The sequence below is a fragment of the Anguilla rostrata genome, chromosome 11 (genome assembly GCF_018555375.3).
Source record: "Anguilla rostrata isolate EN2019 chromosome 11, ASM1855537v3, whole genome shotgun sequence".
Lineage (NCBI taxonomy): Eukaryota > Metazoa > Chordata > Actinopteri > Anguilliformes > Anguillidae > Anguilla > Anguilla rostrata.
Genome location: NC_057943.1, coordinates 35089006 through 35107585, shown reverse-complemented (window position 1 = coordinate 35107585; position 18580 = coordinate 35089006). Strand labels below are relative to the sequence as shown.

The 18580-nt window shown below is 47.1% G+C and overlaps 1 protein-coding gene across 1 annotated transcript in view; it reads right to left on the bottom strand.

The window, feature by feature from the left end:
• Positions 1 to 18580, bottom strand: part of LOC135235081 (prolow-density lipoprotein receptor-related protein 1-like) — a 136776-nt gene extending 118196 nt beyond the window's left edge. The window contains exons 1-2 of the mRNA XM_064300278.1: positions 17980 to 18580; positions 690 to 989 (exon numbers count right to left, since the gene is read on the bottom strand). Of these exons, the coding sequence (XP_064156348.1) occupies positions 690 to 989; positions 17980 to 18064 (385 nt within the window). The 5' untranslated portion in view covers positions 18065 to 18580. The remainder of the gene's footprint in view (positions 1 to 689; positions 990 to 17979) is intronic.

The following is an 18580-nucleotide window of genomic DNA, read 5'->3' as shown; positions in this document are numbered from 1 at the left end:
GAGGTGAGTGGCTGTAGGTGTGGTGAGTGGCTGTAGGTGTGGTGAGTGGCTGTTGGTGTGGTGAGTGGCTGTAGGTGTGGTGACTGGCTGTTGGTGTGGTGACTGGCTGTAGGTGTGGTGAGTGGCTGTAGGTGTGGTGAGTGGCTGTAGGTGAGGTGAGTGGCTTTAGGTGTGGTGAGTGGCTGTAGGTGTTGTGAGTGGCTCTTGGTGTGGTGAGTGGTTGATGGTGCGGTGAGTGGCTGTAGGTGAGGTGAGTGGCTGTAGGTGTGGTGAGTGGCTGTAGGTGTGGTGAGTGGCTGTAGGTGTGGTGAGTGGCTGTAGGTGAGGTGAGTGGCTGTAGGTGTGGTGAGTGGCTGTAGGTGTGGTGAGTGGCTGTTGGTGAGGTGAGTGGCTGTTGGTGAGGTGAGTGGCTGTAGGTGAGGTGAGTGGCTGTAGGTGTGGTGAGTGGCTGTTGGTAGTGGTGAGTGGCTGTAGGTGAGGTGACTGGCTGTTGGTGTGGTGAGTGGCTGTAGGTGTGGTGACTGGCTGTAGGTGAGGTGAGTGGCTGTTGGTGTGGTGACTGGCTGTAGGTGAGGTGAGTGGCTGTAGGTGTGGTGACTGGCTGTTGGTACTGGTGACTGGCTGTAGGTGAGGTGTTAGTTGTTGGAAGAGTAAAGCTTTGTGAACCCTACAATAGGCAAAGCTCCCTTATTTTGTGAATCTCAGCTCCAACCAATCAAAGGCTCCTCTCTCCAAAGCAAAGGAATACTTTGGCTTTAATGAGGTAGTCGTGGACAGCAAGAAATTTTGGTTCCACCCATTTTTGTGTCTCACAACTGCCATTCTCTTGTCAGTAGTGGCGAGTAGCACCAAAAAGCCGGACTTACAGACATCAGGGGACTCGTCCGAGCCATCCGGACAGTCCTTTTCGCCATCACAGCGCCACCCCTTGGAGATGCAGGTGACCTGGTCCTTACACACAAACTGCTTGGGGCTGCAGGTCTTCAAAGCTGAAAGAGAAGGCAGGCATTGAGACACAAGGGCACATCTTGCAACAGGAAGTGCTAAAAACCAAAAAAAAAGGGCGCTCAGCTGGAACTTCCGAGCATCCATTAACGGGTCCCGAAAACACATTCCTGTGGGCCTAAAACCGCCCAAACAGAAGCCCTCCAATATATTTTGAGCTCCAAGTGAAGTTTGTTCAAGGGTTTGTGGGAAAGTCCAATCGAAAGGGTCAAGCCACAGGTTAGGCAGAGTTCACTAACCACAGCAGTTACAAGCTGTACTGCAGATATCATCTAGCCCACTTCTCCAGAACATCATCCGCGGCGGCAGCGGCGTCAGACACATACTGCTGGTGTCAGCAGTCTGCTGCCCCCCCCCCCCCCCCTTCCCCAGACAGGCTGCCCCCCTCCCCCCAGACAGGCTTCTTCACTCATGGCCTACACTTGACATATCTGTGTATGTATGTGTGTATGGGCTGGGGGGGGTGAGGGGGGTTCACCTCAAGTTCACTGCTAGCGTCATACCCAAACAGACACAGAGACCTCATTAAGACACCACATTTCAACGGCTCTTTGCTAGCTCGGCAGCCGTAGCAAAACCACTGCTGACTTTGATGAGAGTAATGACCACTGATCCACATTTCCAGGCCCCAATAACAGCTTTTTCATTCAAAGAAATGTTCTTACCCAAACCTTTTTCCACGATTTTGTAATGGCCAATCATAATGTTATCATTGGTCAACCTCTGCTATCTCTTTAGGAGAGCGTACACAAGGACTCACTGTCATCCAAAGGACATGATGTCAGCCGCCAATTATCACACCACAGTTCGCAAGTCGGGTTCAGAAAGACATGAGTCAGAAGAAGAAACCTCACTTGCAGCTTAACTGGCACACTTGCAGGCACCTGATGGACCAACAGGGGGCGCATGAGCGCAAAGAGTCACCGCAGCACCGGGAAACTGACATCCTCCCATCGCTGGGCAACGCAAGAGCCACAGTCAGCACGGGCGGAGTCCAGATCTGACCCCAGACCAAGGGGCCCATCTACGCTCTACAACCTGGGTTACCAACCAGGGGCCCGCTCATCAAACTCTTGGTTTTTATAAACCATGAGGCGTCTTTGGAAGTACACAAAACACAAAAAAAAGCTTTGCCATCTTACCAAAATGAACAAAAAAAAAGTGTCTACGTTCCGTTTACCGATGGCCGGTGACCAGGGCGTTGTTTTTAGGTGGGATGTCGGCGCAGACCGATCAGGTTCGCCGCAGCGTAGCCGTACGGTCCCGTGGCGCTCCGGAACATTCCCCAGAGCCCGGTGGGTCGGCCCTTGCCCCTCTCCAGAGGAAGAGCAGAGCTCTCTGCTGTGTCATCAGTGCTCTCTGCAGGTCTGTACACCTCCGCTAACCCGCTAACCTTTGCAAGCAGCGTAAAAAAACGGCTAATATGGCGTTTCCCCGCCGCAAGCGTGTCAGCACTTTCACACATCTCTGCTCGAGGGACCCTATCTCCCCCCCAAATCCCTCCCCAATCCCTCCCCCCCAATCCCTCCCCCCTGCAGCACATTTGGCAGGCCAGGCCGAGGGGGGGGGGGGACATCCTGTATCGCCGCAGTCACGTCCCCACAGTCCCCGCGGGCCAGGAGATTTAGGCCAGCCCTTCGTTGTGAGGGTTAGGCAGCGGGGCAGGCTAGCGCCAGATCCCCAGAGCAGCGAGCCCTTCACAGGGAGCAGGCGGGCGGGCGGGTGGGTGAGCGGCGGTCTCCGGAACGAGAGGGTCACCCAGCCATCGCTCCGTCCTGCACTTCAGGAGCAGGCTTTAATTACCGCACCCCCCCCCCGACGGTGGAAGGCACCAGGCCGAGGGCCAGGAAACCACGGGCTGCCTGGAGGCACGGGTGGAAAACACCAGAGATTAATGGCGCTAAGGCCGGCGCCTTCGCCAAGCCCCGCAGTGTCGCCAAAGACAGAGACCCAGCGGAGGAAGGACCACAGCCCAGGGCCCAGCACGACCCCCCAGCTCTGAGCATGCCCCCCCCCCCCAAGTACTGAGCACAGACCCCCCATTCTGAGCACGGCCCCCATAGCTCTGACTATGACCTACCAGCTTTGAGCACGCCCCCCCCCCCAGCTCTGAGCATGGCCCCCCAATCTCTAAGCACGTCCCCCCAGTACTGAACACAGCCCCCTCAGCTCTGAGCACACCCGCCAGCACAGAACACGCCCCCCCTCCCCACCTCTGAGCATGGCCTGCCAGCTGCAAACATGTCAAAACCACATGAGACACCCTGGGCTAAGACACAGCTAAGCAAGGGGGGGTCACTTACAGTTTTAAAGACCATTTCCATACCTACCCTCATTTCGAACCAGTAAAGCTTCCTCTGAACTAATTTCATTGCACACTAAACTGTTTCAAAGTCACCAAGTGCTGCTAGTTAAAACAAAAATCATAATACCCACGTTTTCTTTTATATACAGCAGCCAAATAGTCTGCTGTATTCAAAGGTCACAGCTGAAGGTCAAACAGCATCATGGTTTTCTCACGTAAAGTTGAGGTCACAAAATCTCCCAACGGTTCTCACAAATAGAAACGAAGGGAGATGGGGGGGGGGTGTTTAAAGAAAAGGTACATATCACACGGGTCCGGTTCTCTGCGTGTGTGTGTGTGTGTGTGTGTATGTGTGTGCGTCCGTGTGTGCGTGTGTGTGTGTACGTCCGTGTGTGCGTGTCTGTGTGTGCATACTCAAGCTGTAAGGGTTGGGGAGCATATGGAATAGGGTGGGAGTTGGGGAGCGTGGACATAGTACTGAAGGACTATGTGGTGGAATGGAGGTGGTGGAGGAGGAAGCGGAAGGGGAATTGAGGTGGTGGAGGAGATGGTGGAATGGAGGTGGTGGAGGTGTAGACTGTCCCCCTTCTCCCCTCAATGTTTCTGTTTTTGTGGTTTGCATCTACAGTGAGGGGAAACGGCAAGGGAAAACCCTGCTTCCGCTATGAATGATTGCACACGAGCACCTCATCCGTCAGAAGGCACTTCTTCAGATAAACGAGAATTGCCTTGCTTTTGTCACTCTGTAATTAAGTGGCCATCTGTTGGCCCTGTGTTCAGATTTATTCTTTCAAGATGGATGCCTGGAGCAGGGCTGGCCTCCAGCAGCCACGTAAAAAGTTTGCAGAAAAATATCACCACTGAGATCTACCGAGTGTGTGTCGATCCGACAGCCAATCAGCAGCAAGGCCTTGCAGCTTGCGTGTGATCTTGTGATGCATTTTTGTCAGTCACATGGACAGCTGTATGGCCATTCTTCTGATGATGATAATACTTTATTGTCAGATCAAGTCTGAAATTTTTCTTGCATCACAGCAGCTCCATTTGCAACATCACAGAAAAGACAAAAATTAAGACAAGAAACAAAGATACGTACATTTAACATAACATTACAATCACAGAAGACAACAGTCAAGGCCCTTCAATGTACATTTGATCTGGGATTAAGCTCCCTATTTAATTTTAGGATTGACTGGTGTACAAAAGAGTGCTTCAGTCTAACCCTATTAAATCGTGGAACCTGGTTCCACACATGATGGTAACAATTTGTATTCACTGTTCAGGACATGGTTGGGGTCAGAGACAATGTTGTTGGCCAGCCTTAATATGTTATTATGGTAGGCTGATTCATAGAATTTCTCAAGGGGTTGGCCTACAAGCTTTGAGCAGATTTTTATTTGTTGGAACAGTTTCGACTTTAAAGTAGTGGACAAACACTTGTACCATGTAGTATTACAATACTGTAGAACACTCATAATCACAGAAGTAAAAAACAAAAGAAGAATTTGTCTACTCGCCCCAAAAGACCTAAGGCGGCGAAGAAAATAAATACTTTGTTTTGTCCTTTTTCAGACAAATTCAATGTGGTCTTTCCAGGATGACAGATGGTCTATCATTACACCCAAGTATTTATATGAAAATACCTGCTTGATTTTTTCATTATGGATAACAACAGGCACTTGGTGAGCCAAATACAATCTCTTCCGTTTTCTTTGCGTTAATCTCAAGAGCATCATTATCATTATTATGATTGGCTGATATGATCAATAAGGGTCATGTTTTTAGGGTCATGGTCATGGAAGCATTACACGTAGCCTCTAAGGTTTGGAAAGTACCTGGTCTGGTAAATGAAAAGAGATGAGAAGAAAGCTGTCGCACTGCAGGGCACCAATGACTGTTACTGCACAAAAACATTTATATAATTATTATTGTGGTTTATCACCAAGCCCAAGGCAGAGGCGTTACATATGAATTCAGTTTCGCACTTTCAACAGAGATTCCTGGGGTCTGCTGCATGTCCGGTTAAGACTCGGTTTCAGTGCATGGATGGGCCCCATGGTCTGGTATCTGTTAAGGCTCTGTTCCAGTTTAAGGATGAGCACCTTAGTCTGGTATCTGTTAAGGCACTGCTTCAGTTTATGGATGGGCCCCATGGTCTGGTATCTGTTAAGGCTCTGTTCCAGTGCATGGATGGGCCCCATGGTCTAGTATCTGTTAAGGCTCTGTTCCAGTGCATGGATGGGCCCCATGGTCTAGTATCTGTTAAGGCTCTGTTCCAGTGCATGGATGGGCCCCATGGTCTAGTATCTGTTAAGGCTCTGTTCCAGTGCATGGATGGGCCCCATGGTCTGGTATCTGTTAAGGCGCTGTTCCAGTGCATGGATGGGCCCTAGAGTCTGGCATCATATGTGACCCACGAGTCCAGCTGCACATGAGGTGTGATCTGCATCCCCTCTGAACAGGCAGAATCTTCACTCTACCCCTTACAGTGTGAAATATTTTATTCAGAAAATAAAATCTCCGGTTTCCAAAAATTCATATGAAGTCGGTATTTCAAGTTGAACCACTCTGCAGAGGCAAAGGTGCCACAGTTTTAATAATACTTAATCCCAAATCTTACAAAAAAAAAACATCTTTCAAAGCTGATGGAAAAGGAAACTGCTGTGAAAATGATCCGTGTTCACGAGTGCCTTTGGGGATTAATGGCTTGAGTCCTGTGATCTGGCGAAACCCAAATCCCCATGGCCAGGCGAACGGGCCCATGGAGCGCTGGGTCCGGGTGGTCAGGGGGTTCTGGCTCAGACGGCTTGTGTAATCAGACGCTGGCATGAGGTGGTCCCCCCCCCCCCTCCGTTTGCCCCCCGCACACCCTCGATGGCTGACTCACAGAGGGGATTAGACATCAGCAAAGAGAAGGAACCGCTATCTTCTAACAGAATCAGACATTTTTAAAAAGCAGCATCGGTACACAGGGACATCTTATTTAGTGGATGCCAACTGGAGTTATACGAGCTCAGCAAGATAAAACTGCTTGATCGGCATGAACAAAAAGATAGAGGAATGTAGGTATATTACTTACGTCTTAATACATCTGTATATCTCAGTGCAATACATATATTATACAGACATACAGTCTGTAAATACCCTGCTGCGTCAATCATACTGTCTGTAAACACCCCGTTGGGTCAGTTATACTGTCTGCGAATGCCCTGCTGTACTGTACTCAGCCGTACTGTACTCTGCCATAACAGTGTAGCTCCCCAACGGCACTGTGTTTTTGAATCACGGTTCCCACCAGACATAAAGATCAGCTCGTAAAAAAAGTCTAATCACCTCTCAGGCAAATTAGGCGATCTGGAGCTTCTTCAACAGCGAGAGTACATCCATCACCAATGACCAATCAATCAAACCAACAACAAAGAAATAAATCCACAAAACCTTTTACAAAACCTCTACTTGCCTGTACTGGGTAGTAGAGTAACACATCTTTTGATGCTTGGAACAGCATGAACTACAATTTGATTACGAAATCCCTTGCATGAGTAATTTTACACATCCTGAAGCAGCAAACCGACTGGTACGGGCTCATAAATCCTCAATTATAATCAAGGATGTCAGCTGCTGGGTGACTAATCCTGCTAAGGCACTGTTCTAGTGCATGGATGGGCCCCACAGTCTGGTGTCTGATAAGGCATGTTCTACGGTATGGATGGGTCCCATGGTCTGGTATCTGTTAAGGCACTGTTCTAGTGTATGGATGGGCCCCATGGTCTGGTATCTGTTAAGGCACTGTCCCAGTGTATGGATGGGCCCCATGGTCTGGTATCTGTTAGAGCACTGTCCCAGTGCATGGATGGGCCCCATGGTCTGGTATCTGTTAGAACACTGTCCCAGTGCATGGACGGGCCCCATGGTCTGGTATTTGTTGAGGCTCTGTTCTAGTGTATGGATGGGCCCCATGGTCTGGTATCTGTTGAGGCTCTGTTCTAGTGTATGGATGGGCCCCATGGATTGGTACTGAATCTGGACATTCCCAGCACCGACTGAGGCCGGCAGCCCCTCAGGGTGATGCGTAATTGCCCAGCGATTGGAGAGTTTTGGTGGGCCTGTGTGACACAGTTTTGAAACGCAATGGCGACCATCGCTGGTCCGCCAAGTGCCTCCTGCTAAGCTGCACATGAAGAGCCTTCCTCCAATTCTCTGGTGGGACAGAGGCGTTTAACCCTCAGAAAAGTGTCCTTAACCTGAACCACTGAAACTGCTGAATAAAGGGACACTAAAAGTTGCTCTGGATAAGAGTGTCTGCTAAAATGTACTCCCGCATTAATGAAGACACCTATAGTGCACTCGCATACATGTGTGCACACTCGCACATGTACACACCTACTCACTCCCACAGACACGCCTACACGCAAATGTACTGTAAGAGTAATTTTCTGATTGACAGTATGTGTGTGTTAACATAGAGACAATCACGTGATTAAATATATCCTTTATTATTCTCTTGATTATTGTTATACCATTGTTATCTTCTCCTTGCAAGTTGAATAAAAGTCTTATTGATCTTTGAAAGTGCTGTGACTCTGTGTTATTGGGGAAAGATCTCACCTCTGGGTATGTGGAGATGGGAAACGGTCATTTCCCTGACAGTACACACATGCACACACACGTGTATGTCCACGCATACAGGCAGACAAACTCTGTCCTCTATTCTAACTCTCCACACTGACAAACCCCACACTCCCCCCCTAAAATCCAAGCATGCCTACCTCACGCATAAACACACAAAAATCCACTCACAAACAGACAAGACACTTACTCACACACATGCTTATTCACCCATAATCACAGACACCCACACCTACTCATATACAATCTCTCTCTCTCTCACACACACACACACAGAACCACACATAACCTCCCATCGCAAATGGCTCAATAGCCACACTGTTCTTCAGCCATCCAATAGGAACAGACCCTACACTTTGTGCGAAACAAAAAGCATGAAGCACTGACCCGAATCACCACAGAGCTTCACGGCTTATTACACACACATACACAACATCCACTGACCAGCTCCCATTCCTGCCATTAGGGCATGGGACCGGGCATGCGCACCACACACACAGACATGCAAATAACTGCAAACACATCAGCGTGTGGGGGGAGGGGAGGGGGGGGTATGATGCTTTCAAATTCTGTCAAAAAAGTTTCAGATGAAACCGTAAGACGCTGAAGCCCTGAAGTCACGTGCTAAGCCCCAAACTAACTGAGCTGTGCTTATATTCAAAGGATTTATGACATTCTGCTGAAGATACTTCAGTCATCGACAGATGGATCTAAACTGAACAAACATTGAAACACATGCTCAAATAAATACTGGGTCAGTCAGGACACTGTGAATGCATTACTGAGTAGTCACATGCTAAGGCCCAAACTAACTGAGCTGTGCTTATAGCCTATTCAAAGGATTTATGACATTCTGCTGAAGATACTTCAGACATCAACAGATGGATCTAAACTGAACAAACATTGAAACACATGCTCAAATAAGTACTGGGTCAGTCAGGACACTGTGAATGCATCACTGAGTAGTCACATGCTAAGGCCCAAACTAACTGAGCTGTGCTTTTATCTAAAGGATTTATGATGTTCTGCTGAAGACACGTAAGGTGGAAAATCCGAAGGTGGATTTTGTTGGGATTCACTGTGAAGAGCAGGCACCAGGAGCGATCTGTTCAGCCAACTAAATGTTTTCCCAGGGTGTTTCCGCTCTAAACCTCTCTAAACTTTAGACCAATCGGAAAAGGGTCTGCAGTGGTCCTCAGAAGCCGTCCAGGTCAGCAGCCTTCCCGATGCACGTATGTGTCTACAGTACATATCACCAGTGTGCAAAGATATGTCTGCTAAGACAACGGCCTTAACAGGCCGGACAAGTTCTGTTTATCATGATTTTAAGGTCAAACATCGATTGCACTGCTTGGCACACAGAGGACAATTAAACAGGGAAAAAGCATCCCACCAGTTTTTGTAAAACAAAGACTGTCAAGTCAGCAGATCCCTCTTTCAGCCATACATTTTTCATCCCCCTCTCCTCAGAATTTCTCTCTGTAATAGCAGGACTTCACATGTAGCACACACATCCAGGCATGGACTTTCACCTTTGACCTTTGACCTTTGAACAGCCAGTGCCCCTACATAATTGTAGCCGTTGCTCAATTCCGGAAGTTACCCTATCATTGCTTCGCCACAGTCATTCAAGAAAAGAGCCACACTTTACAGATACGATTGGGAATTGTAAACGTTTCAGAAAAGTAAAATGAGGGATAGATTTAAAGGTCCAAAAACATATTTGTTTGTCAGCAGGCTTTCACTTTTAATATGGGGGGAGGAACTAAGGTTAGACACTACGAAAACTGGGAAGCTAACACTGTGTTAGCAAACCTATACTTCTTAGTCTTACAGTATCACTTTCTACACTGTACCAACCAGCCAATTATGGGTCAATGGTACATTCATCCTGTAGTTAACTGTTTAACAGACAAAAATGGGTAGTGGATGCAAGCGCTTTATTGTGCACAGTTTAAAATACCAATCAGAAAGTATGCACACTAATAAGGAATGGAAAATTATAATGGCATATCACATACCAATAAACATTCCAATAAAATGCCATAATATCCCCTCTCAGTCTATACCAAATGTATGGACATGAAGATTACAATTTTAATACAGTTAAGTGAATGGTAGAAAACCATTTAAATTTATAGACAAAATACTGTCCAACCGACTCTCTCATGAACATTAACAGACAAAAGCAGGCCTGATTGTTCATGTTCATTCTAAACCAGCATATCTGCACAAACTGGTCATGCAGCAGGTTACTGTACAGCATAGCAGGGGCACAATGGCACAATGACGGCACTGGATCCAAAACCAGCTCGTCCGTCACCCCTCCCACTGTGTCAGCGGGGCACCCAACCCCTACGCACCTTGCAACTGAATCTGTAGTGCAGAGACACAATTACCCCTTAATTACCCAGACTGACCTTGGATTAACCAGACTAACCTCTAATTATCAAGACTGACCTCTGATTAACCAGACTGACCTCTGGTTAACCAAACTGACCTCCGATTAACCAGATGACCTCAGATTAACCAGACTGACCTCTGATTATCAAGACTGACCTCAGAGTAACCAGACTGACCTCTGATTATCAAGACTGACCTCAGAGTAACCAGACTGACCTCTGATTATCAAGGCTGACCTCAGAGTAACCAGATGACCTCAGAGTAACCAGACTGACCTCTGATTATCAAGACTGACCTCAGAGTAACCAGACTGACCTTGGATCAACCAGACTGACCTCTGATTATCAAGACTGACCTCAGAGTAACCAGACTGACCTCTGATTGACCGGACTAACCCCTTGATGACATGCTTTAAGGCTGTTGCCCATGCTTGCTGCAACCCAACAAGGGGAAAAGGAAAAACAAGAAGCACGGACTAGAGGGGTTCCCTCTGCCCGCTAAACTCGAAAACCACAAAGATCTTCAGAGCAGATTAGCGAGCGCTGGGTCACATGTTGACTTGGCCCGCGTTGTGTTGAGGCTGGATGGGCCGCTGAGGTCCGGGCTGATAACAGCAGACGGGTTTGATAAAGCGCAGAAGCCTACGAACCCGCAGCATTCCTCACCTCTATCAGGACGCGTCCATCATTACATCACCACTGCATCACAGGCGTTTAGCACATGCTCTTAACCAGAGCAGCCTGCACAGCTTTTGCAGGCTTTTAACACAGAGTGCACGCATACTGAGGCAATTTAGTCTCAGTACCTCGCTAGGGTACAACAGCATTGTCCTGCATGGGAATCTAACCAACAAACCTTTAGATAACTATTACACTACACCGACAAATGGCACTCTGGCCAAGGGAGACGCTGCTACGCGCGCCCCTACCGTTTTCAAGAAAGGGCAAACACAGGAGCGCAGTCAGAAGAGCACAGCAGCACAGTGCAAGGACTGACTGTTGCCCATGGTAAACCAATCACAGGGCCTATGGGAAACCAATCACAGTGCCTATCAATCAATCAAATTTTATTTGTATAGCGTATTTTACAACAGTTGTCACAATACGCTTTACAGACAACCCTAGCCTAAACCCCCACAGGAGCAAGCCTAAGGCAACAGTGGCAAGGAAAAACTCCCTGTGGCAGATGGGGAGAAACCTTGGAAGGAACCAGGCTCAAGGGGGAAACCCATCCTCCTCTGGTCGGCTCAGGGTGCCGACTGGTGACCAGCATGTCAGGCAGTTTATGCACAAGATATGTGATGTGGCTCAGATGATGGGTGGGGCCTATGGTAAACAATCACAGTGCCTTTGCTGTGGTATGAACAAGTGAGATAGCACCAGTCTGCAGCGCTGTAATGAAGATCACAATTCCCTTCAGCATTTGGAGACTTGAGCAAAGATATTACCCCTTACAAAACTGAGGTGTACGATGTGAATTATTTAATATTTCTCTCTCTTTGTTAATTATGCCCCATTCCCCATATTATTAAAATACGTCTGAGGAATAAACTGTTGTTGTAGGATCAACTGTTGGCTAGGCTATTTCAGGTTTGCCTGTGAAAGGGATGTGTTCTTATTACATTAAAATGACAATGTTGTTAGTTTTTTCTTTTTTTAAGAAAAGAAAATGACTCTACAAATAAATAATATACAAGAGTGTGGCTACTGGCATTGTTTCCAAGCTGAATACTCGATTGTAGTCAACCATTCTACCCCCCATCCCCCACCCACCGCCTGCCGCCTGCCGCCCGCCGCCCGCCAGGGTCTACTTCGGTGTTCCGGCCCACATCATCCGGCCTTACAGCAAAAAAAAAGCTAAAAACAGATGCCGACAGGAAATCCGATGGGACCGACTTCCACTTTAATACAAACAAACATAGGCCTACACTTGCTTTCTGACAAGAGGTTCACACGCTTTCATCTATGAACAATGTTCAAACGCGCGATGCGGTTTACAGTTTATCTTTAGATTAAAGACTGCCTAAAAATGCAATCAAAAGTACTGGCCAAGTGCGAGCAATAATGAATATAACTAATTTAGGGTAATATAAGGCCTCATATATAATATTTTTTACCTTCCAGCTCAGCCGAAATTAAATAACATGCAGCGTTAATTGCATTTCTCCTGTTTTGAGGCTAAGCTCCCTCAGTAAAAGCGTCTAGGTTTAAAGTAGTGTTAATACGCTGACACGGGAGCGAGATTCAGGCCATGAGAAACGCAGTAAAAGTCAGCCGGCAGGAACTTTTCCATGCGGAGACATTTTTCAAATAATGTTTCCTATTGTTAAAGGTTTTAAGAGAACCCGCGTGCCGCGCAGCAGAGTGGCTTGCTAGCTAATAGCATTAACCGACGCGATTTTACAATGCGCACTGTCGCAGGTGCTGTCCGTTTAAAAACGCAGCTAGGTTTAAAAAAGAAATAAAAGTTTTCACATTGCGCATGCTTTGACATTCCATGAAATGAGCGACAACTTTAATTTGTTTTTAGTACGTCCATACAGACGTTTTCCAAAACAGATTATGTATTTTAATTTAAAACAAGTTTCACTCTCTGATTGTCTAATCTGCATGCTCCACGGATTTCATACCGTTATCCACAAACCAAGCACAATATGGCAAACTGACCTCATACTTTAGAACACTGGGGCTGCTCAGGGACAAAAGTGTAGACAAAACAAAGCTGAAGAAAGTAATGGAAAATCTCGACAGTATGATTACCCAGTGGTGTATGTGCCTGTGTGTATTTGTGCGTTCCCGGTAGGCATTTTCAGTAATACTTTTGCGAGACATAATAACTACAATTTTCAGTGGAATCAGAGAGAAACAGTGGTAGAGAAAAACTCATCAAGCCCCTCCGGGAGATCTCCAACAACAAGATAAAACACACAAGCACACACACACGCACACGCGCACACACGCGCACACACACACACATCTTTGATCATCCTGATCAAAATTACAGAACAAGTTAAGGCTTGCTCAGGGAGAGCATGGTATTTCTTGGCACCAGCAAATAAACAGCTGAACTTATAAATCAGTCTGAGCCTTTAGCTGGGTTCACAGTTTAACTTCTTATTGTTTTACTTTTTGTACGTTGACAGGTTCCTCAATATTATTTCCTAAATCCAACCTGCACGGGGGGGAGTATGCATCTCTTCTCCAGCTGTGTCTCACTTAAGTCCCCAGTTTCAAAAGACAGAACTCAACTCTGTTAGCAATCCATGAGTACATTTTATTTTTGGCTCAGTTTTTGGTCAGCGGCGACATCGGCTCTGCCCGACTTCACCAACATCAATACTGACTAATGTATGACTCAATGGGACAAACATTCACGGTCAATTTAACATGAGTTAGGTTCATGGAATTCCATGGAAAGTGATGAGGGTTGCAGCTTGGCCCCTTGCAGCTCGGCCCGTCGCAGCTCGGCCCCTTGCAGCTCGGCCCGTCGCAGCTCGGCCCGTCGCAGCTCGGCCCGTCGCAGCTCGGCCCGTCGCAGCTCGGCCCGTCGCAGCTCGGCCCCTTGCAGCTCGGCCCGTCGCAGCTCGGCCCCTTGCAGCTCGGCCCGTCGCAGCTCGGCCCCTTGCAGCTCGGCCGTCGCAGCTCAGCCTGTCGCAGCTCGGCCCGTTGCAGCTCGGCTTGTCGCAGCTCGGCCCGTCGCAGCTTGGCCCGTCGCAGCTCGGCCCGTCGCAGCTCGGCCCGTCGCAGCTCGGCCTGTCGCAGCTCGGCCTGTCGCAGCTCGGCCTGTCACAGCTCGGCCTGTTGCAGCTCGGCCTGTTGCAGCTCAGCCTGTCGCAGCTCGGCCCGTCGCAGCTCGGCCCGTCGCAGCTCGGCCCGTCGCAGCTCGGCCCGTCGCAGCTCAGCTCTGAACATACACTATCTGTGTCACGCCCCCCAAACCTGCACGCAGACTCTGCTCCTGTTACCTGCCCTGCCGTTCATCTGGTCTCCATACCTCACACATTACAGGCCCCAGCTTACTCCCCACCGCTGCTATGGAGCCTTAGGCCTATTCCGTCTGGAGGCACGGACTGCATTCCCTCCCCAATCCTCACCAGTCCCACATACTTCCTGGATGAATGGCCTTCTTCCACCCAGATGTTGCATGACTGCTGTGGGTGTGTGTGCACGCTCACATATGTTTGTGTGTGTGCGCATCTGTGTGTGTGTGGGGGGGGGGGGAGCAGTGTGCTCTTTAACCCTTTAACTGTTAGACTGATGAGACACTGTTCCTTTCCCTCACTGTTATGACCTCAAGGACCAGAGAGTGCACGATTGAGGCAGCTTCCACCGTTAAAATCTTCCTCCAAGAAGACCGATTGCCTAGGACCCTGTGCCCAAATCCATCTTGTTATTATGACAAATTTCCAGTGTAAATGATGATCAATTATTCCGTACCTTTACATGATGTGTAAGACTTGAACTTCTATTGCTGCTGTACACATCAGTGGTAGGCATACACAGAAAACATAGTAACTTAAAAGACTGTTGGTTTCAGTGACACAAAACTTTAGCCTTCCCATAGGATGCTTGAATGAAAGAAAAAACTGAATTTTACCCAAGGTGACAAAATTTAACCAGGCCCACCAACAGAACAAATATTCCACTTTAAGCACAAGATCCCACTGTGTATACAGAGACCCCTCTCATCAGCCTTCTCTGATGGTCATCTTCAGTCTCTATTCCACAGGACGTCTCTGGGAATTTCATAGTAGCCTTTACATAACCATGAACAATTAACAGGCTACAGCTCTATGTAATATGTGGATAGCCACAGTTCCGCAACCAATGTTGTGAACTCATTGCAAATATTATTGGAGAACCTTCTAGAAATTGTTCATGAAGGAACTTTCTTGCAATTCTGATGTAAAGGAGATGGAAATAACGCACTCTGAAAACGTTCAAACTACAGGCAATACGAGAAACATGTCACGATATGTTAGGTAACTGGGAGGAAAAAAAGCAGCATAAATGCAATGAGCTAAAACAAACAGTATTTCAAAGTAACAACAGCAATTAGGGACCGTCCATCCCGTCCCATTCCCGCATGTCATCCTAGTTATTTCCAAGACCAAAGTAATGAGCTCTGTGGTTTACCACTATAACAACAATAAAAACAAACAGATGGGAGTGGTTATGAACAGTCTTCCAGCCTTGCACAATGAGCAGCATTATTTATGCATTCGTTACGGAAAAATATTTGAGATATTTTTGTGAGGGCGTCCAGTGGGTAGATTTCTGATAGAATGCGGGATTGAACCGGCTCCTTTTCCCCAGAAAGTTCACTTCGGTTTAACGGCCAACCGCCAACCTTCTCACAATAAAAGCGACAACCCATCCATAAACTAATTTATTCAAATTTACTGTCACTCCGATAATCTTGTTTCCGGTTTGATTTATTCACTGTGAGTTCAGAATGTGCGCCAGACCTCCTGAGAACTTTAGCCCATCTGAAAATTAATGTGCTTGGTGATTACCTGAGAAATTCCAGAACGTTGAGCAAGACATTTTAAAGCCTTTACATCCGAAACTGTCTCGATTAACTCTCATTTACGTATAGTTTTCAATTAGAGACACTGTGCGTTGCTGTGTTAAATGAGGCCGAAGACCTAAAATGTCGTAATTTGAGCTGATCGTAGGAATTTAGGAGTTTAGGGAAGAAGACGAGTTATGATTTTCGAAAATAAACAAACGGAGAAACGCGATACACCACGGCTTTATATTGCACTTGCGACAAATGAGTTCCAAGAACGTGACAGGGGACACTCCTCCTTCCCTCACACAATCGAGTGCTTTTATTTTACGTTACCAGCCTGTATGCTTTTCTTTTTTTAATAAAAATAAATAAACCAAGCACCGCCTGTTGCATAGGCGGTTCTCCACGACCATGCAGGATGTGCCTGGTCATTTGTTAACGCAGGGAAGGACAGCAAATGAACAATCATGTGTGACATAATACGGCTGGCCACAGTATGAAACACTGACATTTAGGCTCTTGGCTAAACTGCTACTTCGGGTGTTCGTATTGGCAGTCTCAACACGCAGGACACAGACATTAAAAGACGTCGGCATAGCATGCAAATCAGGTATAATTAAGAACCTGCCGGTGTCGTCCAAAAATACACCTCTAATGGATGCTCGAAGTAATAGGCTGGAGGTATTTCAGTGGGGATGGACAAATGCTCCGGTCATACAAATACAGCCAACACGCGTCGTGACCAGTGCTGGTTCTTGCAAAATTATTTCAACTCCAGATCCAGTACTGTTCTTTAAAAAGAAGAAACCGGCGTTTTTAATTGCCATGTCACGCACGGGTGGCTCGCCACTGCTGTGAACCCGCATCCAGTCTTAACAGCCCGCGACTCCGTAGCCTACACCTTTTACAGAAAGACCAATCCGCGGAAAATGCGAATCATACTAGTTCAGTTTTGAAAGAGCAAAACATTCCACAGAGCATCGTGTAAATATACTGATGTAAACAGTCCATTGCGACACGAAAAGGCAAAGAAAACGCTAAGAAATATGGAATGTTTATTTGTAGCCTAATTGATAAGCAGTGGAACACTGCGATTTCGGTGCCTTCCACCCGGATCTCAACAGCAACATTGTACTGTCTGGCGTCACAAAACGCCAGGATAAACAGCGTCTGACATCGCCTCTTCTCGTGCAACGTGTAGGCTAAACACTGTTTTGCTTTGGCTACTCGCAGTTCAAAAACAAAAGTATGCAACGAGACGAGCGCGTGAAAGAATGGCACAGAGCGTGCCGCTCGCAAGGGAGAGAGCGGTGCGTCCTGGCTTCATCAGGCCGTTCTTCGCCATCGCTACAAGACGCTAGCTCGCTACCCAACAAAATGACAGGGTACTACTTCACGATCACCTATGTGCAAGCAAGACAATGAAACTTTCCAATGAATGTTGTTTGTAAACAACAGATTCTCTTAATATCATGTTCTGCGAGCATGATCTTACATTTAGAAGCCACGGTGTTGATTGACTGCAAAAAGCATGAATCTTTTTGTGCAAATCGGACTCCCCTTCCCCAACCTATGCCCGCCCTTCAACGCAAAACACAAAAATGGAAACATTACATTGTTTAATCGAGTTAACCTAACATAAGATTTTGGAGTATAACAAGCACAAATGCGAAAAAACGACTCATTTCCCTTGTATTGGGTAACGATGCAAGAAACTAGCCTGTGTGAAACAAGGACCTAACCTGCCTATCGTAGTCTAAGTGGACTGGCAAGCAACGTAGACTTAGTTGGCTAATTGGGTTTTTAAAAGGACCAGTTTTCTCAAGCTAGCTCAAAGATCAAAGATCAAATCAAAACACCACTATCCGCGCGTGTTTGCAGCCAATTCCACGCAAAGTTAGTCTACCGACCCGTCTATTCTAGACAGCTAGACAGTTGGCTACTCAGGTAGGCTACACTGAAAGTAGCTAATTTACCAGCCAAGATACATATTAGCTAGCTGGTGTAATTTCATATACGCACTGGTCTTAGAAACTTCTGGTTCTACAGGTCATCGGCAAATACAAAAAGGGAAGCATACTGCTACCTGCAGCTAGTTATCAAGTTGGAAACAAATCACTTACCTTCGATCGCTGTGGTAGGACCGACTGGCCCCAAACTAAGTAAAAATCCCAGGCAAAGCCACCCCGTTGCCATCATCTTTGCCATGGAAGATTTTAAAAAATAAATGTATATATTTCAAATCTATAAAAATTATTCAGGCCAAGTAAAACTCCGCGCCCCCGGACAGCTATGGTCCGGTACCGCGCTCAGCTGTCCTGTTATGCGCGTTCTCCACCACGCACTGAAAATAAGGTAACTAGCTTGTGAGCTAGCGTGTTTTCTCACCAGATAGGTGGAAGGAAGCAAGGTGAATGACAAGTGTGCTAAGATTAGGCTTATAAAAAGGCTGTCCAGCCCTTTGAGGCTACGGTTTGCCTTGTGCGACAATCATGTAGGTTGCTTATTGATTATTAGTAAGCAACAGTAAAAAAATGACTTGGTTGGTCAGTAAGATGACCAAAGCATACGTCTGGAAGATGATAGCGTTGCAACTTTGCTTTGCGTGCTCCCCGTGACAGCTATTGGTAACGTTCTTCGTAACAAAAAAAAAAAAAAACAAATAATCGCACTTCCTTTCAACACCCCAACCACCTCAGTTGCTGGTGCCTACAAACTGAGCTC